The 27,348-nt window shown below is 57.7% G+C and overlaps 8 protein-coding genes across 8 annotated transcripts; 2 read left to right on the plus strand and 6 right to left on the minus strand.

Annotated features, from left to right (window-relative positions):
• Positions 1-644: 644 nt before the first annotated feature.
• BKCO1_8000104 (dna replication licensing factor mcm4) lies at positions 645-3,781 on the minus strand (the record flags this gene model as incomplete). The annotated part of the gene is made up of 3 exons (XM_020279197.1): positions 645-2,422; positions 2,473-3,426; positions 3,484-3,781. 3 exons carry the CDS (start codon positions 3,779-3,781, stop codon positions 645-647), a joined length of 3,030 nt encoding a protein of 1,009 aa, XP_020133307.1.
• Positions 3,782-4,082: 301 nt separating this feature from the next.
• On the plus strand, positions 4,083-4,538 carry BKCO1_8000105 (tubulin-specific chaperone rbl2; the record flags this gene model as incomplete). The annotated part of the gene is made up of 3 exons (XM_020279198.1): positions 4,083-4,244; positions 4,307-4,393; positions 4,446-4,538. 3 exons carry the CDS (start codon positions 4,083-4,085, stop codon positions 4,536-4,538), a joined length of 342 nt encoding a protein of 113 aa, XP_020133310.1.
• Positions 4,539-5,096: 558 nt separating this feature from the next.
• On the minus strand, positions 5,097-6,712 carry BKCO1_8000106 (fk506-binding protein 2 precursor; the record flags this gene model as incomplete). Its single annotated transcript, XM_020279199.1, has 3 exons — positions 5,097-5,765; positions 5,824-6,266; positions 6,325-6,712. 3 exons carry the CDS (start codon positions 6,710-6,712, stop codon positions 5,097-5,099), a joined length of 1,500 nt encoding a protein of 499 aa, XP_020133370.1.
• Positions 6,713-7,920: 1,208 nt separating this feature from the next.
• BKCO1_8000107 (hsp90-like protein) lies at positions 7,921-14,120 on the minus strand (the record flags this gene model as incomplete). Its single annotated transcript, XM_020279200.1, has 3 exons — positions 7,921-8,190; positions 8,253-8,366; positions 8,421-14,120. The coding sequence occupies 3 exons, from the start codon at positions 14,118-14,120 to the stop codon at positions 7,921-7,923; spliced, it is 6,084 nt and encodes a 2,027-aa protein (XP_020133301.1).
• A 1,413-nt stretch (positions 14,121-15,533) lies between these two features.
• Positions 15,534-16,811, minus strand: BKCO1_8000108 (conidiophore development protein hyma; the record flags this gene model as incomplete). Its single annotated transcript, XM_020279201.1, has 4 exons — positions 15,534-15,725; positions 15,790-16,062; positions 16,122-16,594; positions 16,643-16,811. 4 exons carry the CDS (start codon positions 16,809-16,811, stop codon positions 15,534-15,536), a joined length of 1,107 nt encoding a protein of 368 aa, XP_020133299.1.
• A 753-nt stretch (positions 16,812-17,564) lies between these two features.
• On the minus strand, positions 17,565-19,167 carry BKCO1_8000109 (cell division protein kinase; the record flags this gene model as incomplete). The annotated part of the gene is made up of 6 exons (XM_020279202.1): positions 17,565-17,600; positions 17,658-17,813; positions 17,864-18,625; positions 18,721-18,801; positions 18,850-18,952; positions 18,998-19,167. 6 exons carry the CDS (start codon positions 19,165-19,167, stop codon positions 17,565-17,567), a joined length of 1,308 nt encoding a protein of 435 aa, XP_020133300.1.
• A 439-nt stretch (positions 19,168-19,606) lies between these two features.
• On the plus strand, positions 19,607-22,670 carry BKCO1_8000110 (saff domain-containing protein; the record flags this gene model as incomplete). The annotated part of the gene is made up of 7 exons (XM_020279204.1): positions 19,607-19,642; positions 19,695-19,787; positions 19,844-19,929; positions 20,001-21,093; positions 21,156-21,241; positions 21,296-21,407; positions 21,459-22,670. 7 exons carry the CDS (start codon positions 19,607-19,609, stop codon positions 22,668-22,670), a joined length of 2,718 nt encoding a protein of 905 aa, XP_020133439.1.
• A 2,736-nt stretch (positions 22,671-25,406) lies between these two features.
• On the minus strand, positions 25,407-26,850 carry BKCO1_8000111 (aureobasidin resistance protein aur1; the record flags this gene model as incomplete). The annotated part of the gene is made up of 3 exons (XM_020279205.1): positions 25,407-25,714; positions 25,775-26,370; positions 26,429-26,850. 3 exons carry the CDS (start codon positions 26,848-26,850, stop codon positions 25,407-25,409), a joined length of 1,326 nt encoding a protein of 441 aa, XP_020133438.1.
• Between the last annotated feature and the right edge of the window lie 498 nt (positions 26,851-27,348).

Consider the following 27,348-nt stretch of genomic DNA (forward strand, 5'->3'; position numbering starts at 1 on the left):
AAAGAAAAGCAAAAAGCAAAAAAAGCAAGACCTCTTCCGTGACCTTTTGCAGGGGGGACCCTCCCTTGAAGAAATGATAATCATACCGTCGTCTTGGATCATACTGTTGAAGATCGAGACGCCGCACAATAGTAGATACCCAGAATAGAACACCCAATTAGGTCTAGCCTCCTCGTCTTGTATTTAGTCTCCTACGAAGTGTTAGCCCCTTAGAGGAGTCAACCCATCAGATTCAAACACATACCACTTCATACGTACAAGACGACTGATTCCCGTTTTCGACATTCATTCATTCATTCATTCATTCAATTGATTTTTTTGGGATCCCATACTACTACCAAAACCCTTAGCTAAGCGTGATATCTCGTGCGATTGCAGAAAAACAAAAACGAAAGCAAAAAAGAAGACCCAAGCCTAAAGCCCAAAGCCTAAAGCTCATACATAGTAGTTCCGTTCCGTTCCCCATTCTTACCCCGGGAAGACGAAAACACGCAAAACATGATTTTCGAAACGCATAAACCCGATCTCTTCATCAGCCATCACAACTACCTACCTAGATAAGAAGAAAAAAAAAGATTTCCGCCGGGTGGGGGGGGGGTTGTTTCTTTTCTTTTCTTTCCCTTTTCCTTTTTTTTGGGGGGTGTTTATAAAACACCAGTGACCCTCCTGACGCTCCTCCTCGCGCCCTCACCGGTGACCTGGACCTTCCCCTCGGCCTCCAGCGCCCTCAGCGCGTCGACGACCTCCTGGCCCTCGACGGGCACGCCCGCGCCCTCGCCGACGCGGCGGATGACGTCGCCGAGGCGGACGGCGGCGCCGGCGCGCGTCATGTCGTCGAGCTCGGCGAGCACGGCCGTCTTGAGGTCGTCGCGGCGGCGGCGCTCGCTGGCGCTGGTGCCCTCGGTCAGCAGGGCCATGTCGATGAGGCCGGTGCGGGCGTCGGTGGCGGCCTGCTGGAGCGCGCTCTTGATGAGGCGCACCGCCTCGCGCACGTCGGCCGCCTCGACCGCGGGCGCCAGCCGCATCCTGGCGTGCGCCTCGGCCAGCCGGATCATCGACTCGAGCTGGCGCGTCGTCGCCGTGATGCGGCGCTCCGCCGCGCGCACGTCCTCGCCCAGCTTGCGCATCGCGACGTACTCGCTCACGAGCTCGTCCGACGCCGCCTGCGTGAGGCGCGGTTGCACGTGCGTGCGGGCGTACGAGATGTAGGCCGTCAGGAACTCGACGGGCAGGACTTCCTTGGCTGCGGCGTTGGCGGGGTTGTCCTCGAGGTACATGCCAATCAAGTGGCGTGCAAGACGGCGATCGTTTTGTTCGTCGATGCGGTCGAGGACGAGATAAACCAGGTCAAAACGCGAGAGAAGGGTGGGAGGCAGGTCGATGTTTTGTGGGACAGGGAGGTTGGGGTTGTACTTGCTGCCAATGGGGTTTGCCGACGCGAGAATGGAGGTGCGGGCGTTGAGAGTCGTGATGATGCCAGCTTTGGCAATGGAGACTGTTTGCTGCTCCATGACTTCGTGTAGCACCGAGCGGGTTGCATCCGACATCTTGTCAAATTCGTCGATACAGCACACGCCGCCATCTGACAGCACGAGCGCACCGGACTCAAGCACAAGTTGGCGTGTCTCCGGGTCGCGTGTCACGTATGCGGTGAGACCGACAGCTGAAGAACCCTTGCCGCTGGTGTACACACCACGTGGTGCAATTTTGTGGACGTATTGGAGCAGCTGGGACTTGGAGGTGGACGGGTCACCGCAGAGGAGAACGTTGATGTCACCTCTGTACTTCGGGCTGCCCCCCTTCTCGAACGACTTGTTTGTGCCACCGAACAACTGGAGGAGGATGCCCTTCTTCACATCGTCCATCTCGTAAACGCTGGGAGCCAATGACCTGGCAAGTAGCTCGTAGACGTCCGGACGGGCAGCGACCCCCTTGATCTTAGCCTCTTCCTCCTCGCTGACCTTCCTCGTTTCCTCGACATCTCCAGCGATGTGTTCGGAGAGTTCCTCTTCGATCGTGGAAGTATCGATGCCCATTCTCCTCTTGTCGACCTTCTGGATATGCAGGGCGTCGACGTAGGTCTTGAAGATGTTCTTGACAGTGCGCTGCCTCGGATTGACACGGACTTGGTTGCACTTGAAAATACCGGTAATCTCCACCCGGTCACCTGCCTTGCAAACATCGACAAGCTCGTCGTACGCACACAGGGAAACCGAGTGCGGTGTCTGTCCATCTGGAACGCTGTCGGGTGTCTCCTGGAGTTTGATGACTTGCTTGTCTGAGAATCCAGACCGATTGTGCACGATTTGCATCGAGTTGGGCGAGGCGCAAACCGGACGGGGGCACGAGGTGGGCTCGGCGATCTTGCCGCGGTCAATGTCGACCTTGACAGTGTGATTGCAGACGGAGCAGCGGAAGAAAGCTAGAAATTGTCAGCATGCATCCCATGAGCAAGCGGGAAGCCAAACTTACCATCTTTCATATCAGGAATGATCGGAGTAGTCCGAATGACAAGGCCTTTGATGCTGACCAGCTTGTCCATGTCGCCTGGGTTCAGCTCGCGAAGATTGATCGTCTGATCCAGACCGAAAGGACGGACTCTGTAAACCCTCGATTCAACCTCACGAACCAAGTCGGGCACGCCGGCAGCAGAATCACTGGGGAACGCAGCAGGAGAATCGACATCGGAGCTAGGGACCGGCGGCAAGGAGCTGCCATCTCTCGTCCTTTGTGGCCTCTGAGCCTGCTGCTGCTGCGTCCTCATCTCATTCATGCGCTTTTCAGCCAGCTCGGCCATGACATCTCTAACCGCCACATCCATAAGCGGGATGATTTCGTTGGGAAAGGCCTGCAGCTGATGCCACAGCTTTCGTGTAGGAGGATAAGACTTGAGGTTGCGCGCATCCAGATTGAGTGCTGTAACCCCCAGGTCCAGCATTGTCTTCATCATTTCCATGTATTCCTTCGTCGTCCCGGGGTGATCCTGAGGCAGTTGTTGCCCCTCGGACAAAGTCTCATCCTGCATCATGCGGTATTTCTTTTGAAAGTTCCAAAGGAAGTCCTTCATGGCGTGCATGGAATCAACGATGGAGATGTTGGTACCCCAGATGACCCTTGTGGAGTCACCGCCCATCGCTTCGGCGTCCGAGGTATGGGGATCGAGTTGGGAGAAGGTAGCGACATCCGATGCCTGGCCACTGGCGCCAATGGTGTTGCCGTGCTCGTCAACGAAGAGACGACGGCCACGAGCGCTTGCGCCTCCGAAAACATCGGAGTTTATGTCACTTCGCCTGTTGCGTGCCGACGAGCCTGGCGGACCGGATAGTGATGATCGGACGAACAGGCCACTGCTGGCACTGCGGGGGTCGCGCTGCGCATTGGCGGCACGTCCAGGACTGGAACTGGAGTAGCGGATGGGCGATGAGTCTGCGATAGTTGGATGTCAATGCTCTGATATCGCTGGCATACAGGCGCAACTCTTACCTCCGATATTCATGGCCGACGCCCTCGGAGTCCTGTCGCCATCGGTGCCATTGGGGGCGCCATTAGCAGCAGCGGAGCTGCCGGCAGGCGTAGAGCCATTGTAGAACAGAGGAGAAGAGGTCGGGGCGTTCTGTTGTTGGATGCGGTTCCTGGGGGTGGAAGCTTGCGAGGCTTCGGATTGCAGCTGTTGATTGACAGCAGTGGGACTGCTGGCAGGAAGTTGAGAGTTGCGCTGACTCCGGCGGGGAGTGGCAGAAGCAGAATTGCGCTGCGAGCGCCGGGATGGTGTAGACGACATGCTGTTCTGTGTGGAGGAAAGGAAGAGGGCGGACGGCAGAGTGTTGGCAAGCGCAGGCTGGACGACGCGGGCTGAAGTTTCGGCAGCAATCAAGCGCTGATCCAAGCGCCGTGGACGACGCGCTCGACGCGTCCGCGTGCATGTCGCGCGCGGGCGCGCGGGCCTAAAGTGGAAAGGTAATGGGCTGTAGGGCTTGGCGCCCCATGCATGGGAGCCCGTGCCCCGCCGCCAATCAGCCACCCCGCCATCGTCACGGAGAAGTTGCATCATAAAACTGAACGACTGCACTACAGCACCGAAAATGGCACCCCCATCCAAGCTCGCCGTCGCCACCTCCTCCGTCGTCCGCCTTGTCAAGGAGGAGGCCAGCTACCATAAGGAGCTTGAGCAACAGCAGGCCCGCATCAAGAAACTCGAGGACACTCCGGGCGACGAGAATGCCGAGTACACCCTGAAGCAGGAGGTAATGCTCTGCTGCTACACCCGCTCGTTGGCCGACGTCACTGATCGATCATCTACTTTTAGCGTCAAGCGCTTGAGGAGACCAAGAACGTCCTCCCCGCCATCAGTCAGAAGATCAAGGATGCTCTCGACAGGCTCAACGATGAGCTTGTAAGTCTCTCGCAATGCTTGTCACGGGAGAAGAAATGCTGACCCGTCGCAGGAGGCCAACGATGGTGCCGCGTCCACTGAGGAGGTTACGAAGGCCAAAGAGGCTGCTGCAAGCGCGTTGACTGCCATCAGGGAAAGCGCTTAGAGAGGGGTTCTGACGGCCTCGGTGCTTGCAGGATACCGATTATATAACAAGCGAAGCTCGTACTGAAGGCCAATATACCACCGATTGATTGTTCTGTGCATACGGTGTGCGTCATGGGAAGCCGAAGTCTAACAGACCCCAGTGCTCGAAAATGAAGGTGGGCCCCACTACTTGCACATCCACTATTGACCTGTACATGGGCATACAGATTGCGAGCCCAGGAGCAAAACAGTACATCCCAAGCGTAATACCTACTTAACGCCTCGCACGACGGTAATCATGGGGATTGGGTTGTATATATTTGCTTTTCTCGATCTTCACACACGTGCATCAGCAATAAAAAAACAAACGAACTCAAAAACACTACCGCGAAAAATTCTTGCGCTTTCATGAACCAAACGACCCCCCCACCAGAACCCCACTGATTGAAAGTACAAACAACCCATCCCATGTACAGTTTCCTCTGAAGCAGAAAGACAGTCCGCCTCTAGGTATGTGATATCAATATACCCGTTACGTTCCCCAACGCCGCCGGTGGTATGTGTGTTTTATTACCGTTTACCTTGGTCCAGTAAGCTCCTTATCTTTACCTACCGAAGTCCCGCTCCGCGTAGAGCGCGGGCTGCTCGAGCTCGACGCCCCGATGGTGGAGTCATCATACTGAGGCACCGGCGTCGGATTTGCCTCCTTCAGCGCAACGTCCTGGGCGGTGATGCTGCTGGGTCGCTTCTGCGGCTCGACGCTCTCTCTTCCCAACGTGTAATCGTCATCGTCGTCGCTGTCGTCGTCCATGCTGTGCCTTAAGTGCCTCCGCTCCTCGTCGTCTTCCGATCCGTCGCCAGAGCGTAGCTGGCTGTGTGACTCGTCTCCAACCGGGTCCTTGATGAAAGAATCGATAATGTAGTACTGCATGCCGTTCATGATGAGAGGGAAGATGAGCATCACGAAGGCGATCTGCAATGCCTCGTTGCCTTCGGTCCAGCGTAGCGCCCAGTCGCCCACCCAACCCAGCCAGGGCAATAGGGAAAAGATGACGAAAACGCAAAACTTCATGCCGAACAGGCCGAGGAAGTAGATAAAGCACTGCTTCAGCCACCACTTCGTCCGCGGCGGCTGCCCATAGTGGCCCGATTTGATAGACTCGGGAGGGTTCGCAAGCGGTGTCCGCAAGAATAGGGCGTGCAGCACGCGGAGCAGTCCTACGAGAATGGGGATGCCGATCGTGGTCTGTGAAGACATTAGAGATGAACAACGCTCCACAACATGTAGCGAGATATCCACTTACATCAATAGCGAGGTTAAGGAGGTAGAAGGAGCACGGGTTCGGCATCTCCTTGTCCTGCGCAAATCCGGGCTTGTGCTTTTCCAGGCGCTCCTCAGCAACACTGAAATTACCCGAAGAAAGCATTGACATGAACAGGTTCGCCAGGTGCAACATCATGGACCCAACAACCTGCTTTGAAGCGTCGAAAGCCCAAACCTTGACTGGGCGCCTCGGCCTCTCGCGGTACCTCTTCCACACCAACGACAGCAGGGCCAACAGCCCCAGCGCGCCCTGGATCAACAGCGCAAAAGGCCCAAGCAACCGGCACTCGCCATTATCGTCCGGCGGGGGGTGCTTTGGCCCGTCCTTGCCGCCATGCGGGGGCGGTGGGCGGTCGGGTGGTGGGCCCTCTGGTTCATCATTCGGATCCACCCCCTCGATGCCCATAAGTTCCGTCTCGAAGACTAATCGCAAGTCAGCAAAAACGGTCGGAGGGACGAACCGCACACACAGAGCGCTTACTCAACGTCGAGGACGGCGGAATGGGCCCGTTGCCACTCCTGCCGTAACCCAGCTCGGGCGGGATGGTCAGTTTCCTGCCCTCGCCGATGCACATGTCCAGCAAGCCCTGGTCCCAGCCCTGGATGACCTGGCCGGCGCCGAGCGTGAATGAGAAGGGCTTGCCGCGTTTGTAGCTCTCATCAAACACGCTGCCGTCGCTCTGCAGCGAGCCGCGGTAATGCACCTCGATGCTGTCGCCCGGCTGCGTTTTCCGCGAGCAGGACGTAGGCTTTGTGACTTCGATGCCGACGTCAGCGGCGCGAGCTGGCGACGATGCGAGGAGGGGCAGGGCCAGAACGAGGCATTTCAGCGGCGAAGGCGCGCCGAGCAGTGGGCGTGGGAGCCGCATGGGCGGCAGGCGGCTCTAGGATGGATGGCGGGGAGGGTTGCGAGGGGTGAGCAAGAGATAGCAGAGAAGGACGGGCTGGAGGCCGGCGAAGAGGCCAGGGTCGATCGGCTGCTCGTTTCGCGGCGGGGGTGTAGGGACGTGGTGGTTGTCCTGGTTGGGAGGAGCGCTGGCGCCGGGCGCTGGAGGCAAGCGACAAGGCGCGATGATGAAACCGTTCTGGATCGCTTCGGCGGGCGATCACACGACGCGGCGGCGGGCGGCGCGACCAGTGAGGGCGCAGGAATAGCGGCAGGCGGGGGGAGTGCAGCGGCTTTGTGCGACGCGGCGCCGGTCCACGATCTTGTTGGTGAGTTGTGTCCAGCTGGTGAAGGGTGACAGTAGCCAAGCTTAGCGGAGAGACGCTCGTGCGCATGGGCGATGAGACAATACGGGCTGGCCCAAGAGCGGGCCGGCTATAAAAGGAAGGGGAGCACAGCCGCAGCCGAGCGCCCAACAAGCCCGCGCCCGAAACGCAGGCCCGCAGTCCTGCCGCTGCGCCTCGACCGGTGCCTGCAGCTGTTGCCATGGTTTGTTTCTTGTTGGTCTACTGCTCGTCTCGCTCGGTGGTATAATACAGGCCGTCGAAGAGAAAATCAGGCTGCCACGCCGGCCCCCAGTCCCCGCAAATCGCTGTCCCTGCCCGGCTCCCTGCCCCGTCGCCGCCCTCCCCCGCAAATGCAACAACCCTGCCCGCGCTCCCGTAGCTCGTCTGTTGAAGAAACAAAAAGACCACGCTGTGCCGCTGCGCTGTAGGAAACGTCCCTTCCGTGCTCGCCCTGTCCTTCCAGTTCGCCCGTGTATAGATGCCGTAGCCTAGACATTATTCCATTCCAAACCGATCCCACCCCACCCGTGCTCGCGAAAATGCAATTTCGTAAAGATGAAAATCAGAGCTGCGCTGACTATGACGGGATACCTCGACCGGAAAACCAGAGATAACGACAAACCACGCAAACGGACCCGACCCGGTCCGGCGTCATCCACTCTGCAGATATCGAGCAGCCTGTGCTTGCCTGCTTGCCTGCTTGCTTGCGACCTCGGCGTTCCGCACATCTTTCCCCTCTAAACTCCACCTGCTCCGGTTGGTGTTCCTCTGTTATGCAGCGCTAGTCCTGATGGCATCCCTGTTCATCCTTGAGGTTCGTTCCAGTGCCCGGAACTCCCGTGCCTCACTCTTTGCGCGCCGGCATGAATTCGTGAGGTTTGGATCGATCCAGCGGATCCAGAAATCGGGTCATCACCGCGCTGAGCTCCTTGAAATCCACCGGCTTCGTCACGTACGAGTTGAATCCGGCTTCCACGCACTTAGAATAAACGTCCCCCAGAACGTTCGCCGACAGTGCGATGATCGGCAGGTGCGGATGACTGTTCTTCTTCTCCCACTGCCGGATCTCCTTGCAGGTCTGATAACCATCCTTGTTCGGCATGTGAAGATCGCACTGCCATTCCTGTTAATTTCCTGTCCGGCTATAAAAGCACAATACTCCAAGGCTATGCTCACCAAGATGATGGAGTAATATCCATGGTCATTCGCGAAAACCTTGTCCGTACATTCGACGCCGTCAAGCACCGTTTCGACGTTGATTGACGTCTTGCTGAGCAGCTTGAGGAGCACCTGTAATGCGCGTAAGTAAAAGCTGTTGGTCTACATGTCAAAGAGCCGACTTACCGTCTGGTTGATCTTGTTGTCTTCCACAAGGAGCACCCGGTGCCCCTTGTTGCCGAGTCGTCGCTTCATGTCATCGAATACCATCTTCTGGTTGACAGCCACTTGCTGCGCACTATTCTCGTTCCGGTCCGTGCTGATCTCCCTTTCCTTCCGCGGATCAAAGATGACCGCAAACTTGGATGGTTTGAGAGGCTTGAATATGAAGCGCAGTCGACGGTCGTCAGTCAACTTGTCGTAGTCATGTGCCGACGCTTCGGCCATGACTTCGCGCTTTTGCACCAAGTCCGAGATGATGATGACCGAAGTGCCGGAATGCGCCTGCGAATGGAACACTTGATCAATGAACTCAATGACGTCTTTTGATTCATGAAGGACCAGCACAATATGGGTGAAGATGACGGGATCTTCCCCAGAAATCATTCTTCGGCATTCTTCAATCGATTCCCTGGCAGTGATTTGAGCCGGAATCGCCTTCGGTACTGTCATCTCGATGTGTTTGACTGTTGCGTCGCGACTCATTGCCAAGGGGCAGACCACCAGTATAGAATACAAGGGTGGTTGCCCAGCAAGAGGCGGGGATGTCCGTGGGGGCGACCCTGAAGCGCTCGGTGCCCGTGCGGTATCGCTTGATGTACTTGAATTTGCCGAGTCCTCCCTCTTATTTGAATTGTCCTTGGGCAAGCTCAGTTTCATGTTCGCAGCGTTTGCAGTGGAGCTGAACGATGAAGTTGATGACCTCGTTGATGGCACACTTGTTCTTCCTGTCCTGACCGAGGGATCAGAACTTGCCGATGAGGAAGCGGATGACGGTTTCGGTGATTCGGAGAGACGCGCTGGGGACTTCAACGCCCCCGCAGGCGACGGCGAGAGCATGGTAGCGCTCTCGGGCGGTGGAATCGTCGTGGCAATTGGATTGTGAGCTTCAGGCGGGGGCTGCTCAACCTCCGAAGGAAGGGTGAATTTGATTGTGAAAGTAAACGTGGAGCCCTTGCCAGGAACACTGCTTGCCTTCATCTTTCCACCGTGGAGTTCCACCAACTGCATCGATATCGCCAGACCGAGACCAGTGCCACCATGTTGTCGAGTGCTGCTGCCGTCGATCTGACTGAACCGTTTAAACAAGAACTCTGCTTCCTTCTCCGTAAACCCGGAGCCGGTGTCAATGACATCAAATTGGACGAGGGATTCTTTGCCTGGAATGGAATTGTCCTGATTCTCCGCAATTCTGCAGCGAACGAAGACCTCTCCGCGCTGCGTGAACTTGATAGCGTTTCCAACAACATTGAGCAATACTTGGCGGATGCGGAATCTGTCTCCTTTGACCGTCGAAGGAACGTCCTCTTCTACAATGTAATTCAGCTCCAGGCCCTTGTTTATTGCCATCGCAGAAGTTAGATCATTGACTTCCTCAATGAGCGATCTGACATGCATCCAGTCCATTGCAAGGGTGATCATGCCGGCCTCAACCTTGGAGAGATCGAGGATGTCATTGATGAGATCTCTAAGGCCTTCTGTACTGTTGCGGATGATGTTGACGTGTTCCATCTGTTCTGAAGTGAGGTTGCTGTCGATGAGGAAATTTACCATACCAGTGATGCCGTTGAGCGGCGTCCTGATCTCGTGCGACATGTTGCTCAAGAAACGAGACTTCGCATCCATGGTTTCCTTCAGAGTTTGTTCAAGAAGCTTGTGATCGTTGATGTCTGTACACGTTCCGTACCACGTTTCTTCTTCTTCCTCGCCCTGAAGGACCGGCTCCGCAAGGAGGATTCTCACCAGATGCCAGTGGTACGTGCCATCTTTGGATCTCAGGCGGACTTCGGTCGAATACGACGGTCGTCCATCGGAGTCTCTGGTGACCTTTAGGATTCCAGTATCTGCGAGCTTTGAGAGTCTGGTCTGGGGCATGTGTATTGTTGACGGGGTCGAACCACCAGGACTTGTCACTGTTCTGTTGGTGCTGGCATCATCTGAGGTGGATGACTCGTTGGATGCCGAAGTCGACCGCCTCAGCTCCGAAGGCATGGACAGCGGGACGTTCTTCGGCATCTCGCCATCCTTGTCGAACGCAGGCAACCGGCACTTGACAAGATCCTCCGGATGAACGTAGTCCATGAAACCGAGACCCAATGCATCCTCTTCTGTTTGTCCCGAGTAGGACAGCCATTGACTGTTGCAGAAAGTGATACCCTTCTTCTTGTTGACAGCGAACACGATCTGTGGGCTTGAGTTCGCCAAGGCACGGTATTTGGCTTCCGATGCAGCGGTCTCTTGTTGTCTGGATGCGTTTATTTCTGCAAGGTGTTGATCGTGCACATCCATGTTTGTCCCAATCCAATGAACAATGTTCTGTCGTTTATCCTTGAGGGGTGCTGCGCGGACATAGAACCAGCGGTAATGGCCATCGAAGCGACGTACACGCACCTTCTGCTGAAATTGTTGGCCCGTCTTCAAGCACCTACCCCACATGCTCATGTACTCAGGTCGATCGTCTGGGTGGATACCTTCCCAAGGTTCTTGCAAGATCTGGCGACAGTCCTGCCCACGATAAACCAAAAATTTGGTGTTGACCCAAGTTAAAGCGCCAGTCGAAGGGGCTGCAGTGAACACCTGCACTGGTAAAGAATCTATAATGGTTCTAAGCAGGCGCTCCGATGGAGGCGGCATGTCTTGCCGTTCTGATATCGAGGGAGACCGGCCATGACCGAACTGAGGAGCGGGAGTTTTCACAGGCGTCGTGGCCGCAGGCAGCGACTGGAAGGATGAGCTAAAGTCTGCGCCATAAGAGTGAAGGAGGCTGTGGTGGTGGCGCTGGTCATTACGGCCCATTTGATCCTGTTTCAAGTGGAGACTTAGTCTTCGGGGGTGTGTAGAACGTGTAGGGCTGCCAGATAGCTTGGCCTCGGGGGACGGTTGTTTTGCATCCTTGCTCTGAGGCTGGCTCGTCGGAGCCTGATCCAGCCTCGGCGTCACATCTTCCTCCTCCATTGGCATGATTGAAACGACCTTGCGCCCGCTGGGATTCCGTTGTTCCACAGGAGGGGGCGTGCCGCCGCCAGGCTTGAGAGTCGCCTCTCCCCTGCTCGGACCCATTTTCTTCTTTGCGTCGAAATAGCTGTCCACGGCCTCACTTCCAAGAACATGGCCTGGCGTATTGCCGACAGAGTGCTTGCTGCTTGAAAACCCCATGACGGAAGGATCCCATCCGGGAGTTCCAGCGATTGATCCCACCGGACTGTTTTTCGACCGTACCGAGTACTCTGATGGGCTCGTTATGCTTCCCGTTGCCGAATCAGTAATATCAATATCCAGGTGTATCAGATCGTCAAGGCTTTCCGCGTCACCTGGGGTCGCTCCAAAGGTAGCGCTCTGTCCTGAACCGTAACGATGGTGGCGTGTACCGACCGCTGTACGGTGTGCCGATGAGTAATGCAGACCATTGGAGAAAGTTGTTGCCAGATGCGGCGCAATGAGCTTTAGTGATTGCGTCAGGTTTTGCGGATACGGGACCATGGGAGAAAGCATCGACACAATGGCTATTGGTGCTTTCCTCGGGGCTGCAGGTTCGGAGGAGACGGTCGAGAAACGAGATTCGGCCGGCGTCTCGGCGGGAGTGTCTGTTTCGAAGGGTTGCATCACCTGTGACAAAAGGGGATGGATCAAAGGAAGGTGCGTGACTGTGCTGGCTCTGTCAATGCCAATTGCTTCCACGGGTGCCGAATAGTCTGGGCCAGACCCCGAGCCTCGCGGATTGAAGGATTCCTCGTCCACATTCGCAGATGCAAAAAAGGGATTCTCGTTTGGATTGGCCTGGATTGCAGGCGATGGAGCAGGCGATTGTGCCCATGGTGAACTAGGGTATTGTTCGTATTCTTCGTACTGTGTCGTGAGCTTGAAACGGTAAAAGTCTTCGCCAGCGAAGTGCGATGCATTGCCTGCTCGGCTGCGGATGTCAGTTGCCTTGGGGGTTGCTTGTGGCCTGTTTGCGGATGGCGTCTCTGGAGAGCCGTGCGAGTCCTTGGACGAATGGGCGCCTGAGTCTCTCCTTGAGCTATCGATGCTTGAGTAATCCCGAGTAAGCGTGACCAGTTTCCCTCTCTCTAATACCCGGTTGATTCCAGAGTTATCGATGAGGGCTTGTGGTTCGTGGTCCAGCGCCCGGAGAACTGGAAAGACTTGGCAATACGGTCCTTTGTGGACTTCTTCGCCCACACTGGAGAAGTCGGGGTCACTGAATGTGGATTCTTTCAGACGCTGCTGGATGAAGATGGAGGGGGGATCGGAGAATTGGACATCCCGTTGCGGGGGCATCGGGTGACTTTGGCCCGCTTGGTGAGGGGTATGGCTCGCAGTTCTCATAGGGCCTCGTGGCCTCAGTGGGAGCCCAGACGTTCTTTGCTCGCCTGCCATGTCCTTTTTTGTTCGCTCATGTCCAGCAAACGAATGCCTCGATTCCAGCTTCGGGCGCATTCTGCGTGAAGGGGTTTCTTGCTGCTGCTGCTGCTGCTGCTGCTGCTGCTGCTGCTGCTGCTGCTGTTGGAAAATATCCACGTTTTCAGTCTTGCCCTCTTTCCCCTTGCTCTCTTCAGCCCTAGCGTCGTTACTCTGCGGATGTTCTGTCGCCTTGAAAGATGAGGTTAGGTTGACAGTTCCCACTGAATTGAACGAAGCTTTTTGGCCCCACGGAACGTTTTCGATATCTGTTGGGTCGGCAGGCACGGCAAGTGTAACCCTTTCTGCTCCATACCAATCCCTCATGATGTTCGTGACCACTTTCCACCACGCGTCCAACCCAGGCTCCGACGACAAAAGCAGTGTCAAATCATACAGGTTCGGCGTTGGATATTGCGGATCCTCTGCGGTTTGCATCGTGGCACCCGGGGGCATGAAAGAAGCAGCAGATACCAACGGCGTGCTCACACTCGACAACTGCCTGTCCCGTGGGGTCCCGGTTTCCCTCATGTCCATTGCGCCAACGGTCGGGGACAGTGCGGTGAAGGGCTGATGGAACGAGGACGACCATGTTCGCGGAGTGCCAGGGACATACGGGAAAGGATACGAAGGCGTGCGCAAGGGCATCTGGGCGGGGGTAGCGGGGACACTGCCACGGACGGTTTTGGAGGATTCGGTCGACTCTGTCGAGGTGGTGAGGGAGCCGGTCGGCATGGGGCTGCTGAATGCAGCATCGAGGGAGGGGGATATGGTATCGGATTCTTCCTTGATCGGAGAGACCCTGCGGGCGCCCATGAACTTTGGACTGGGAGGTGCACCACCCATGCTGCTCAATTTAGCGCGCTGCTGACTCAGGACCATTTTTGCATGGACGGCCTGCTTCAGGCGATCCAGCTCCGCGGCAACCGGGGCTGGCGACGGTCTCGCGGTCCTCGCCGACCCTGGAGGAGGAACGGCAGCACTCTCGCCGGCGGCTACGGCGTCATGGACAGCGCTGGCGCTGGCGCTCGCAGAGTCTGCGGTGGGAGCGTCGGTGGATGCCGGCGGGCTTGGGCAAGGGCTCAGCGGTGGCGTTTCATCGCTTTCGGTGAAGGCGGGCGGAGAGCGGTTCAACGGCGGGCGAGGGTGCTGGTCGTTGGGGGGGCTCGCGTGCGCGATGCGGATGGCGAGGTCGGGCTCGGGCTCAGGTGCGGCGCTGTCGAGAGCTTGAGCAGTGGTTGGCGATGGTGGTGGGGATTTTCTGATCATCTCGTCCCCGTCTCCTGCCACCGCCCACTGCTCTGGGGTCGCCGAACGAAGGGAGCTGCGTGTGATGGAGGACCAATGCTGTACGAAGACCACATCAGAGTGACACTGCTCGCTGACGGACTGGCGGCGGGCAGGCGGGCGATCGGCGGGCGAGGTGCGCGGCGAAGAATGCGCGAGAGGCAAGGTCTCAAAGGGACAGGCGGTGCGAGCGCAGGCGATGACGTCGGAAGCAGACTGCAGGCGTCAGGGTCGGCCAGCGGCTGCACAACCCAGCAGCGCAAAGTCGCACGCGGCCAAGACAAAGGGCTTAGAAGGGGCGGTTCGCAGGGCAGGAGCGAGGGTAGGCGGCGCTGGCGCTTTAGGGTCCTCCGCGCAGCGACTAAGGTGCGTGTGGTTTGCTGCCGCTGCCCTGCCCTCGACTGCTCCGGGCTAGGTCCCAGCAAGTAGGGGGCCACTGAGGCCCGCTTAGGATGCTTGCCACCCCAGCGCGAGCGTGCCCGCCAGTGCCCGCCAAAGCCCGCCAAAGCCCACGTCGCCGGCACGATGGGAGGCGCGCGGCGGGCAGGCGACGCTCGATGCGTGGATCGAGGCGCGCAGCTAGCGGATAGCGGCCGCTGCTCAGAGCAACGCCCACGCCGTGCGCTCGGCGAGAAACGCCCCAGGCATGCCCATGCAATGACGAAGGCCAAGCTTTGCAGTCGGCAACACACCAGCCGCTCGGCCTGCGCCTCCGCGCGCCCCTGCGCGCCGCTCCACTGCCACCGCCCAACGCCCTGCGCGATCCAGCGCGATCCAACGCCCCGTCGGTGCCCAGCCGACTGCACCAGCTTAGGCCCTCCAGATTCCTCCCATACCACGTGTTCAGCAGCCGCGAAGCGCCATCCCAGCACGGCCCGAGCGGCCAGGCGCGCGCAGAGAAGCGAAATAATGATTATCTACCGGCCCCGACCACTGAGCCCATACCCGCACACAGTAGTCCGTACACAGTACCCGCGTCTGCAGGACTCGACTCTGCCCTCTGTCCCGCAATAGCGCCATCGTCTGCCCTGCACTGCGCCTAGGCCCGGCCGCGCGCTGCCCTCCCTCTGCGGCTCCGCTCTGCCATGTCACGGCGGCCCGGACGCGACGCTTTGGTGAAGCGTCATCTGATGTGATCGTATCTACACTACAAGTTGCCTGTTCCTTCCCGCAGCCTTCTTGCAAATGCCGGGGTTGCCCGCATGTCGCCTCACGGCAGCCACCTTACTCCGCTGCCCTCACTTCCGCCGCCGACACGTGACCGTCTCGCTTGCCCCTGCACCCGTCCGTTCACGCGCCGAGCGCCTTATTCCCGTGCTCTCTGCGCCGCGGGAAACACAATCGCGAAGAAAATATGCTTACTGTCCTAAAGGGGTGTGCCATGCCGGCAAAGCGCTATGCCGCCGGCTGAGCCGGAGCCGGCGGTAGGAGTTCAATCTGCCGGATCAGAAAGCTCTTCTCGTCCGTGAACTGGTCGTCCTCCGTCCGATCATCGAGGAAGGTGGGCAGAAACCTGAGGAGCCGGTCCCTGTTGTTGATCAGGATCTTTTGCACGGCCGCTGATTTGTTCGGATTCGCTACAAAGACCTGTGCTGCAGCGATCAGCATGACGCTCCGGAAGCCTGCCGAGCTTCCCCATCCTTGCACGCACCTTGAAAACGTGGAAGCCCTCGTAGTTTATCATGCGCCTATCGTCCCGGAGGAGCTTCATGATGATCTTCAGGTGCTCCCCCGATGCGACGTACTGCGTCATGACATTGTAGTTTGCCCGGTCCAGCAGCAGCTCTCCCAGCAGTTTGATCGACTGCCGCTTCGTCACATAGCTGTCTGACTGCACCAGCACCGCGTTGTATGTCTTGAAGAACCGATCGAAGTTCGTCTGCAGATAGTCCGAGACTAGCGCCTTGTGCTTTGTCAGGATGTCCTGTGCGCCCGGGTTAATATCACAATCGTTCGATGTTCCGGCGGGTGCGTGGGATATACCCTGAAGGTGTTGAACGCGTCCGCGCACGCCTCAAATGCGCCCCGATCGATCCACTCGAAGAATTTCCAGAAGATGCCGTCTCCCGACGACGGCAGCGTTGGATCAATGTTCGCCAACATGTCTTTGCCCCGCCGGTCGGGCTCGTCGTACAGGATCAGAGCCGCAACCGCGTCATGCTTCAGTGCCTCCCTCAGCACGCCACCGCAAGCCATGGCGCTCTCTCTGCGCTCGTAGCCATAGCAAAGCTCTATTATGATTTCCGGACGGTTGGACAAGACATAGTGCATCGCCGGCGGCTCGGCATTGGAGTTGTTGGGTATTCGGTAGCGGAATGCATTCGAAATGATGATCTGGGTATCTTTACGGGCCTCGAAGGGAAGCTTGTGGATGTTCTGGGCGAGGTATAGCAGGAGGTCTTCGGCGCAGATCAGGTTGACGAGCTGATAGACCTGCTCCGGACTTACTTCCGCCTCTGCTCGGGGTCAGCATCCGGGTGCACGCTCGTGCGGAAGGAGCTTACCTGGGGTGCCTTGGAGTACGATTTTCATCTGGGTGAGATTGCGCGACAGGTCTTCCTCGGTCTTCGGCTGGGGCTTCTCCTCGGCGGCGAGGCGCTGGAGAGCCTCCTTGGTGGAGCGCACCAGGTCCATGTTGTTTCGCTGCTTATTGCGGTTGAAGAGAAAGGCCATGGCGGCAGCGATTGCTAGGTTAAAAGCCGCTACCGGGCAAGGAAGATCATGCGCGGATCGAGTGGTCTAATTGGACTGCGGGCAAGATAGCGCAACGGGCTGCTACTGTCGTACCGGAGACGCGGGGCGAGGCGGCGGGAGTCTGGCAAGATAGGGTGGCTCGCAGGATTATCCACAGTCTTTGCCGATACCGACGGAGATGTACGGCGTGGAATGGGTGTTTTCGAGCCGGCCGGCGTAAGACGTGGGGCAGCTTGAGTCGCCGGGTCGAGGTTGCTGCAGGGACTCCGTTCACGCCCAAACCCTCGCAGCGCAACACGTTGGCAGCGCCGCCCGCGAGGCACAGGCGAGCAACAGCCCACCTGCGGCATGGCCTTATGCGCCGTTCGGTGCTAGTTGACAGTGCAATCTGCCGGATGACGCTGGTGAGCGCGTTTATTCACCTCTCCATTCACCGCATTGCGAAGCTTCGTCCGCCGCGCGAACTACTTGAGTCATGACGCAGCCGCCCACTGCGGAGCGGATTCTCGCCCTCTTCAGATCCACTTGGGAGTCGCCTCCGATCGCGATTGCGTCCTCTGTACGATGATGCTACTCTAGAACTGCCCCTGACTTCCAGAACCGCCCTTCATTGGGCCAAGCCAAACGGCATCAACCCTGCAGCACAGGAAGCGCCAGGCCAGACGGTTCCCGCCCCGTTGCACTTGCTCCAACGGTCCACGGAATGAGCCCACGCGAGCGCATGCCCTACGCTCAGGCCCCGTTCTTGAGGAAATCGTGGCGCAGAGCCTGCCTCGGTCAATAAATTAAAAACCAACCGCACCTTGTGTTGGTGGTGGTGCTTACCTCGGATGCTGTCAGTCGCCGCGAGCTCTCGTACACAACCAACCGGCTCACGAGGTCTCTGGCCGTGTCGTTGCAATCGGGCAAGAGCTCGCTCCACGGCCGTGATGGGTATTCGTAAAACTGCACCTTGCCCCAGTCCCGAAACCGCTTGGCTTCCTTGAACAAAAGTAAGCTACTGCTCCCAGAGTGGGGGACAGCCACGTTACCGGCCAAACATCGTCGTTCGGCGTCCCCAGGCTCTGGAAATGGCTGTTGACGAGGGCGAGGTCGCTGCCAAGTTCACCCGAGTCGAAGAGGGGCCTTTCTCTTAGGCACGCCACCTCCGCTACCACGCATCCTGCGGCCCACATGTCGAGTGCCGGCCCGTAAGACGTATTGCCGAATAGAAGCTCAGGGGGCCTGTAATGCGTTGTCCCGACATCCGTGATCTTCTGGTCTGCCGGTTCTGAACCACGAACGCCGTCCTTCCACGCAATGCCAAAATCCGCCAGGAACGCCGGGCCCGCTGGTGATCTGAGGAGGACGTTAGAAGGTTTCACATCGCGGTGGATAATCCCGAGCGAGTGGAGGTGCTCGAGCGCCTCGAACAGGTCGCGCAGACAATTCGTGGCCTGCGTGCGGGTAAGCTCTCTCCTGCTTAGAAGCTGCTCTAGGTCGCAGCGCATGTACTCGAAGACCAGGACGAAGCGGCCACCTGCTTGCCAGAACGTCTCCAGCAATGGCATGACATGGTTCTGCTCCGATCGTGCTATTTCTAACAGTTGCGCTTCCTTCTGAGAATCGTGAGGCGGGCTCATCATAGACGGCACGGTGACCTTGAGTGCCACGAGCTTGCTTGCACGAGGACTGCTGTCGTCCTCGAGACGCCTTGCCTTGTAAATCTCGGAGAATAGGCCGTTGGCGTGGTGGGCCACATTTTTGTACTTCCCGATGTGGAAGCCCGTGTTTTCAGGAATCTCGTCGTCATGCTGGATTGAAGTTAGTAGGCATGCACAATCCAGCCGGACGGTCATGCAGATATTGCCAATAGCCCAGCAGCGCGGTCCGAAGGATGATGGGTTACCTCTGGTGTCTCGGCTTCTACTGCCGGGGACTTTGACGATAGCTCTTGCACGACAGCTTCGCAGCGTAGCTCGTAGTCAACCTACCAATGCTTAGACATGCGCAGCGCCGCCAGACATGGAGCACGTACATATGTCGTCGCCTGCGCAAATGCAGCGTCCTCTAACGCCCTGGATTCTTTGCTGGCGTCGGCCGGAGTGGCTTCTGGGTGCGCACGCTTGTAGCATGATGTTCTGCACCAACACATTCAATGAGCACGGAAGAGACTCGTCGGGAACGGGCCTGCCGGGGAGAGAGCAGCCGCGTCATCGGGAGGACGGGCGGCGGAGGCATCGTGTCGCGGAAATGCGACTGATGCGTCGGCCGAAGGGCTGCCGTACATGTTGACGATGGTGGCCAGGCGATCGGAAAAGCTCAAGGTGGCGCGCCAGGCGTCGGCGGAAGCCATGGCGAGAGAGTGAGGCGTCCGGGCACGGCTGCGCCGGTTGGGCTGCCGTGTAGGGCTGCAATTTCGCAGTGCGTCCGGGCGGCGCTGGCTGACGTTTGCGCAGAGGTTCTGGGCTCGGGCGGGCAGAGGGCGGCGCTGGCGGGCAGCACTTTATGCGACACTGGCCTCGGCGGACGGATCGGGCTCGTTGGTGCAGCAAATTAGGAGTGGCGCGCGGAAGTGCCTGGCTGCGGTGCGCGGGAGAGGAATAGCCCCGGTGGTCTGTGGTGTCTTCGTGACGAACGTCAGCCAGCAAACCGGCCTCACGTCTCGAACACCACCCTCGCTCCTCTCGAAGCAGAGCCCCCCCGCTTGCACTGTCTGCGCCGCGCCGCGCAGGCTCTATGTGATCGTCCCGCCGCTCAATCCGGCGCCCTCCCCGCACCGCTCCCCCGCGACCATGGAGCTGTCCAGGAAAGACTACCCGGCCATGCTGGTGAGTGGAGCTCCGGGGAAGCTGCGCCGCGCCCGCTCACACCCAGCTACAGGAGTCGCTCCAGCCTACGCAGGCCGTAGCCGTCTTGAACGACCGCGTCAAGCACATCCAGAAGGTCAACGCAGACATCGCCGACTTCCTGCAGGTACGCGCCCCGCGCCGCCCCGCCCACGGCCGCTGCCGATACTGACGCTAGGAAAGGAGCGCCGCCGCCTGGAGGACCAATATGCCCAGGGCCTTCGCAAGCTGGCCGCCAGGCAGCTGCCCGATGCCGGCGCTGACCTCGGGTACGTCGCTGCTGCCACCTCTGCCACCTCTGCCACCTCCCTGCTGTGCGCCGCGAGCTGACCCATCGTAGCGTCTTCACCCTGCCGTGGCAGCGCATCGTCGGCGCGACAGAGGCGCTTGCCGAATCGCACCACTCTCTGGCCCACAAGCTCGACACCGACGTCGAGCGTCCTCTGCGCGACTTTGACAAGACGAATCGCGAGATGCAGGCCATGTCCAACATCAGCGGCAACATGGCGCACATGGCCAAGGAGATCGACAGCGCGCAGAAGCGCGCAGACAAGCTGAAGGAAAAGGGCGCCAAGGCCCCTGCTGGCAAGGTCGCAACTGCCAGCACCGATGTCGAGAATGCCAACCAGCAATGGAGTTCTCAGGCCCCATTCGTCTTTGAGCAGCTCCAGGCCGTTGACGAGAGCCGCATCAACCAGCTGCGGGACGCTCTCACCCAGTTCCAGACTCTGGAACTCGATGCCATTGACAGGACCCGAGGACCCACTGAGCAGTGCCTGGGCGTGATACTGGAGGTGCAGACGGCCGACGAGATCAAGACTTTCTCCCTGAAAACTACGAGCGGAAAACCGAAACTTGAGACGCAAAGGGGCAGAAATCAAGCACAGGCCAGCAGCAGCTCGACCCCGGCAATGCAACCTCCCCCCACCCCGGACGACGGATCGAGCCAGCGATCTGGTTCAGGTGGGTCGCCTGTCGTGCCTGCTGAACCTCGCTTACGCCCAGCAGTACAAGAGCAGAAGCACGGTGGACTTCATGGCCTGAAGCGCTTAGGAACTGTTCTCGGCCGTCGAAAGAGCACGGCGCCTTATGCTCGGACTTCTTCCCCGGATAGGAAGTCGTCATCTCCCAACCTAGGAGCTGCCTTCAGCTCTTTTGGAAGCCGAGGCAACAAGTCGAGAGATGCAGACCATCGCCCGGCCTCACCATCTCGACTTGCAGAAAGCCAGCTTCCGAGCTCTCCGGAAGCCAGCGAATCGATCGCTTCTCCAGTAAGACCAGAAAGCGCATCAGTAGATCGGACCAATGGCATTTCCCCGGTGCCCGAGGACGAACCAAGGGATTCAGAGATGATGAACGGTGGCCAGAGCTCGGGCATACCACAGCTGCAAGAACCGCTGCAACCGACAAGCGCTTCGAGTGTTTCACTGGAAGTCAGTTCACACGTCTGAAGATTCAACCTTGAAGAGCTGCCCGCTGACAGAATGATTGATAGCCCCAGAAGGACGCAGATGGCTATACGGTGCCGGCAACGTCTGCCACGTCTGATCTGTTTGCTCAAGTAGAGGCTGACGCAGCTGCGTAAGTTTTCCATCGACAAGCCCTGACTGTTCCAAGTAGCTGACCTTCTTCCAGCGAGAGTGTTCCTCCGCAATTCAAGGTAGACATAAGAAATGCTCCGATCCAAGAAGAAGATAGCGGCGAGGCAGAAAGCGCAATGGCCAACGTTGCAAACACTCTTCGAATGGTCAGTCTCGCACAACGATGATAAGGCTATATCATGCTGACAGCCATGCAGCAAGCGGCTCCGACTAAGAGATCCAATACCACGAGAGGTAGGCGAGATGTTCGCAACACGATATTCGTGCCCTCTACTTCTCAGGGTCCCGACCTTCCGCCTTTCGCTGAGCCGACCAATGCTCCACCATTGCCGATTCCTGCATCACCGTCGTCTTCGCCCCTGCCTTCCGCTTCCCCAAATCTGTCAGCAGTCTCGCCGCAAATACCGATTCCTGCATCCCCGCCTTCGGCAAGGCCCCAGTCTCCCCTGCGGCCAGCCAGTCATCGCCTGAACCTCGGCGATGATCATGCCGCCTCCGACACACAGTCAATCCGTTCGGGCCGCTCGCTCAGCAGCTCGTACAGCCACACCGTGCGTCACCCAGATATGCACGAGCCTGGGTTGAACTCATCGATTGTCGAGACGGTGAGCACCTGGTTCGAGCACGGCCATGTGACCAGGGCTGTTGTTATTGGCGAACTTGCTCTGGCGTACAATCCCCCGGACCTTTCGGTCCCCTTTGGAAATGAGACGATTAGGCTCGAGAATTTCCCGGTTCTCGAGAAAGTGGCACCCAACCCGACGTTCGTGGACCAGGTTGCGGATAAGGCCGGTGATTACAGCATCAACCTTTCCAGCATCACACGGACGCAGGTTGCCTTCAAGTACCAGGTGCATCTCGACGAAAACAACATTGCGTCATTTGCTCCCATCGCTTTGACTCCGGCGTGGAAGGTCGAGCCTACCCAAACGTCTGTCATCCTCAATTACTCTCTTAACCCCGCCTTCCGCCTTGCGGCCGGCCACACGAGCGTCACGCTGAGTAACGTCGTTCTCATCATGCATCTTGACCCTGCTGGTTCAAGATCGTCCCACTGCCAATCGAAGCCCGTTGGTACCTTCTCAAAAGAGAAGTCCTTGATCTATTGGCGCCTCGGCGACGTTACTCTGAGTGCGGATCAGCCTGCACAAGCACTTCGCGCTCGCTTCTACACCGATACGGAGGCCAAGCCAGGCAACATCGAGGCGCGGTGGGAGATGACCGGTGAAAATGCAAGCGGCCACGGCAGCGGTTTGGACGTCTCACAAATGGTGCAAGCAGGTGAGGCGGTAGAAGTTGAGGACGACCCGTTTGCAGATGAAAGCGCGGCGCCTAGCAGCCCCGCCATCACGTGGAAAGACGTTCCAGTTATCAAAAGGATTTCAAGCGGCACCTACACTGCTGTATAAAGGTACAGCGAGAACTGCATCACATCGTTCTTGAGTCTGTTGGGTAATGAGATGGCCGTTGGCAGGCATAATTATGCGTATTAAAGTTCCCTTTTTTTTTGTGTGTCCGCGAAAGATATCATGCATCGCAGCGCTTCTGTGTCTGGAGTTGCTCGCACGTCACTCCTTCGTTTTTTCTTGGATATCTTCGTCTCTTTTGTATATACTCTCTTCTTTGCATCCTGAGACCCGGATAACCCCTTGCTTGTATATTACTCTTGGCCGCTCATTAGTCAATTCGTCCCCTCATGTCAATCATACTCCCTCAATAATCATCTGAGATGGGCTTCGACTTGGGGTCCGCCGCTCAAAACTGTTTGGTCACAACACCTTCTCCCATTGCGTTGGCGTTAAGCAACTTGGTTCGTATGCTCGAGACACGTACTGTTTTGCTCCACGTTGGGTCCTCCGCGCAGGCGAGGTGATACCGATCAGGCGTCGTTGTGTATAGTTCGGACAACCCTGAGAAGCGACTAAGACTAATTTTAATGTATAAGTAGATATTGAACATAGGGTGAGCGCCCTTTCGACTCAAGACGGCATTAGAATGGCTGTGGATTTGTTATGCTTTGTTGACGGTGGAATCGCATCTCTACTCCATTGGCTATGATCAGTTGAATTTGAATGACGCATTATGTTGGTTGCCGGATTCATCTGCGGTGTTCTTCGCCAGCGAGTGTTTGGTTTGACCTCATACCATTCATGCTGACAAGTAGTAAAGATGTCGGCATTGATTAGCCATCCAGTACCGCTGCCGTTAAGGCATGATGGCCCCCTTCGACAAGGCGAGCTTTGCAATAATTCAGCGCAGACGCCAACAAGAACCAACAAGTTGCAGAGCCGAGTCCTGGCCGACTGAAAAGCACGCGGGACGTCATCGGATGGATGCCTTAAAATCAGCCGATGGTGACAATGATTCAATTCCCTGTCTTCCTCGTGATCTCTCCTCACTAGGTACGGGACGAAGCGCGCCCGAGCTTGGTGCGAGAACGCCTGCGTCACCGAGACGATCTGGTAACTGCTCGCCGGGAAGAATACGAGGCGGGCACCAACCTCGTTGGCTAGGTAACAGCGAGCCTCCGGCGTGACTTGCTCACTGTCCCATACCAGCCACAAGCATATTGTGTACCACACAACTGATTTGTTCGTCTACAAGGCCCGCTGTTGTTTCGTACATTGTGTTTCGAGTCATAATTGATTTCCCAATTTCATATCCACAACGAACTTTTGGTCTGATACACAAATGTGGTAAACACTCTAGGTACTTCGCCTCACAGGATGCTGTATCAAATGCCCACCACTGCAGTCAACACCAAAAGTGAGGTTCCTACTACACTTAGACAAAAGTGGGTTCTGCAGAGGCCGTTTGGTCTATAAAGCCGTACATTATTAATAATTCCTCGAAATCTGTCGTTAACTATTACTACACTCGCAAGCATACATCCCCTTTTATACGCGTTTTGGATATCCCTTTGAACTATTCTGCGCAGGAGCAAAGCAAAGCCGATATTAGTCGACATACTAAGTTGTAGTAAAGAGGGATGCTTTAAATTTAGGGTTCCTGATACTTATCGGTTTCTTAAAAGCCGACGTGTTTACTCGGGATACAACGTCGCACCAAGATATGAGTTACATTAAGTCGCCTCTTCCATAGAATTGTAGAGTGTGCACTGCCCGTGAGATCACAAAAAGAACATGGTGGTGCCTTAGGCAGTATTAACATTACGTATTTATTACAACAAGCTGCGCCACAGCAGAGCGCGTGTCTCCAACTGTCTGTGTGCTTCCCCACATTCCATCATTAATAATTCTTCCTCCACATTGCGGGACACTTCCCCAGTATTCCAAGCCTCCAGACCAACCAGAGAACAGCAAAGCGGTGGGGAATCAGCTGAGGAAAGCCCTGTATCCCCGTATACACCATTTGCGTCTTCCGATCCCTTTCTTCCGAGAGCCAATGTATTCCGTCCCCATGAAGAACCCGAACTATCGTCATATAAGCGCATAAACGCACTTGCCAAGCCCTCGGTCACCGTAACGGGCAGGAAGCGAGTGTGGAGAAGAATGTGAGAAGCGAATGAAGCTACATCTACTTGAATTTTTTTAGGTAAGCGACCGGAATGGGGTATATCGCTCTCTGTGAACCAAATAAATGCTTGTGAACCCTCATTAAAGTAGTAATTTGCCCTTTCGTCGACAGTCCCCGCACGACCGAATCAATATCGGTCCGGGTGGTCTATTAGGGTCTTCGTGGAGAAGGCGTAAGGCGAACTTTGGCACCGTGGTTTCCGTTTCAGCCTCGCTGCGCACCACAGACGCGCGTCGAGCGATGGTGTATTGCTCGTAACGTGTTGTGGCTTAGTGTGGCTGCATGCAGGGAAATGAGGCGCGGCTGTGACTGGATCACGCCGTCTCGGGTCGCTAGTCGCTGTCGCCGGAACACCGGAGAACAGTGGCGACATCCGAACCGGGCCGGGGCCTGGTCGCAGGAAACAAAATCGCGGTGTGGCAAAGAGCGCAGCGCGGAAAATGCAGGATAAACTCCGTCCATGCAATGGTCATAAGAGGCATGAGTGAGGCTGGCGTGAGCCCGCGCGAGCAGTGTCGTGATTACAATGGTGTTGTGTGCTCCGTGAAAAGTATGCAGTCAAGTCTCAGGAGGAGAGAATTGTGATGCCGGCCTTCCAGAAACCGTTTTTACCGATATTCACGCTCGTGGTCGGAGGCCGAGGCGAGAGTGTCGCCTTCCCAGCCTTCCGAATCAATAGGGCTGCGAGGTCCGTTCGACGGGCTTCTGGTGCCCGAGGAGAAGGAGGACGATGAGCCAATCGTCCACTCGTCGCTGTCCGAGGTGGGGTGGAATTCCTCGTAGAAATGCGTCATGACATGGCCGGACTCCTGCGATTCGCCCAGCTCGGTGAAGTCATAGTCCCATCTGAAGGTCTTGTCGGATTGGACGCGAGGAAGGAACTTCTGCTTCGCAACAAAGAAGATGGAACCGGCGACTGCATAATGATAATTAGCCATTGCACTCTCACGAATTACGGCAAATGCATTCAACTTACGCAGGCTGCCACCGACGAGGTCAACGGCGTAGTGATGCGACAGGTACATGGTCGACCACCACAGCCACAGGACGTACGTGGTGAAAACGGGCCACATCTTGGGGAAGACGTAGGACAGGAAGAGCGCATGGATGGTCGCCCAGCCCGAGTGCAGGGACGGGAAGGCACCGAAGACCATGGGAGAAGCGGTAAAGGCAGAGGTGTAGAGATCCAGACCCAGGAGCTTGTCGATGGCTGCCAGACCGGCTGGGCTGCCAGGCATTCCGTAGTTTGCGGGGGCGAGGCCATAGATGTTTTCATACCAAGGCGGAGAGCACGGGAAGCACAGTTGGATGATGACACCGGTCAGGTTCATGTATCCGAACGAGCGGGCGTAGACCGGCAGCGAGCCGGGCGGGCCAAAGAGGAACATGACGCCGGAACACACGAACGGAGAACCGAAATGGGTAATTCCGTAGGGGATCCAAGCGAGCACATCCAGGACCACGTGCTTGTGTGCCGAAAGAATGTTGCTAAGATTCGCGCCGTACATGATGTTCTCTAGCGCAGGAAGGACGCGCACCCAGATGGGCGGGCGGTACTCGCCGGATATGAATCTGGCGGGACACTGTCAGTCTTGTTTGGGCGGCCAATGGAGGCCGCGTTGCTGCTTACTGGCACGAATAGAACAGGACCAGCCAGGTGATGGCGGGCAGGAACGGCAGGAAGAATTGCCTCGTCGCCGGTATGACCATGGACCCCATCAGCAGCGAGGCCACGAATGTCTTGAAGACGGGCCCGGGCTCTTCCATCACAGACAGGGCGAAAATGCCGACGATGACCAGGACAAGGTACTGGGCGTCATAGTAGGACCACTGGTGGGCCCGCAGCGAGCGCAAAGTGTCCGAGGGCGAAAACGACGTCTCGAGCGAGGCAACGACCGAGGTGGGCGACTGTCTGCTGCGGATGCGCGACTTGGTGGCGCGCCACTTCCTGCGCACCTTGTGAGGCACAAGCACGGGCAACGAGGGCCGCCATGCCGGGATCATGGCCTTGCGCGGCAAGTAGTCCTGATAGGACGGCAGACGGGTTTGCATGGTGCCGGAGTGTGCAGGCAGAGGCAAAGGTGCGAAGGGCGGGCGGGACGAGAGACGGGAGCGCTCGGGCGGGCTCCTGCTGCGCGGCGGCGGTCCGGAACAGCGTGGAGAGGGGAGGTGGCTACCGGGCGGTCGTCGGGCGCATGCGAGGGCGGGCGGCGGGCGTGGAGGAGAGGAGGAGCGTGAGGCCTGGTCTGGCGCGCACAAAGATCGGGGCTGCGGTGATGTTATGAAGGAGATGGGCTGAGTAAGTGGCCCTTTTGCGTGAGGCAGCCGCGCTAGCTAGCTCCCGGGACGTCCGGGCGCAGAGCACAGAGATTAAAATTGCGCCCCAAGCTGCACACGCGACTAACCGCCGGCGCCCGTCCCCAGGCGATTGCTGTGCCAGGCCCACCGCGACCGGCGCGCCGCTGCTGCTGCTGCTGCTGCTGCTGCGCTGCCCGTCTGCTGCCGCTGCCGCTGCCGCTGCCGGCGCTCGTGGACGAGCAGCACGGTGCA

The sequence above is a fragment of the Diplodia corticola genome (assembly GCF_001883845.1).
Source record: "Diplodia corticola strain CBS 112549 chromosome Unknown scaffold8, whole genome shotgun sequence".
Taxonomy (NCBI): domain Eukaryota; kingdom Fungi; phylum Ascomycota; class Dothideomycetes; order Botryosphaeriales; family Botryosphaeriaceae; genus Diplodia; species Diplodia corticola.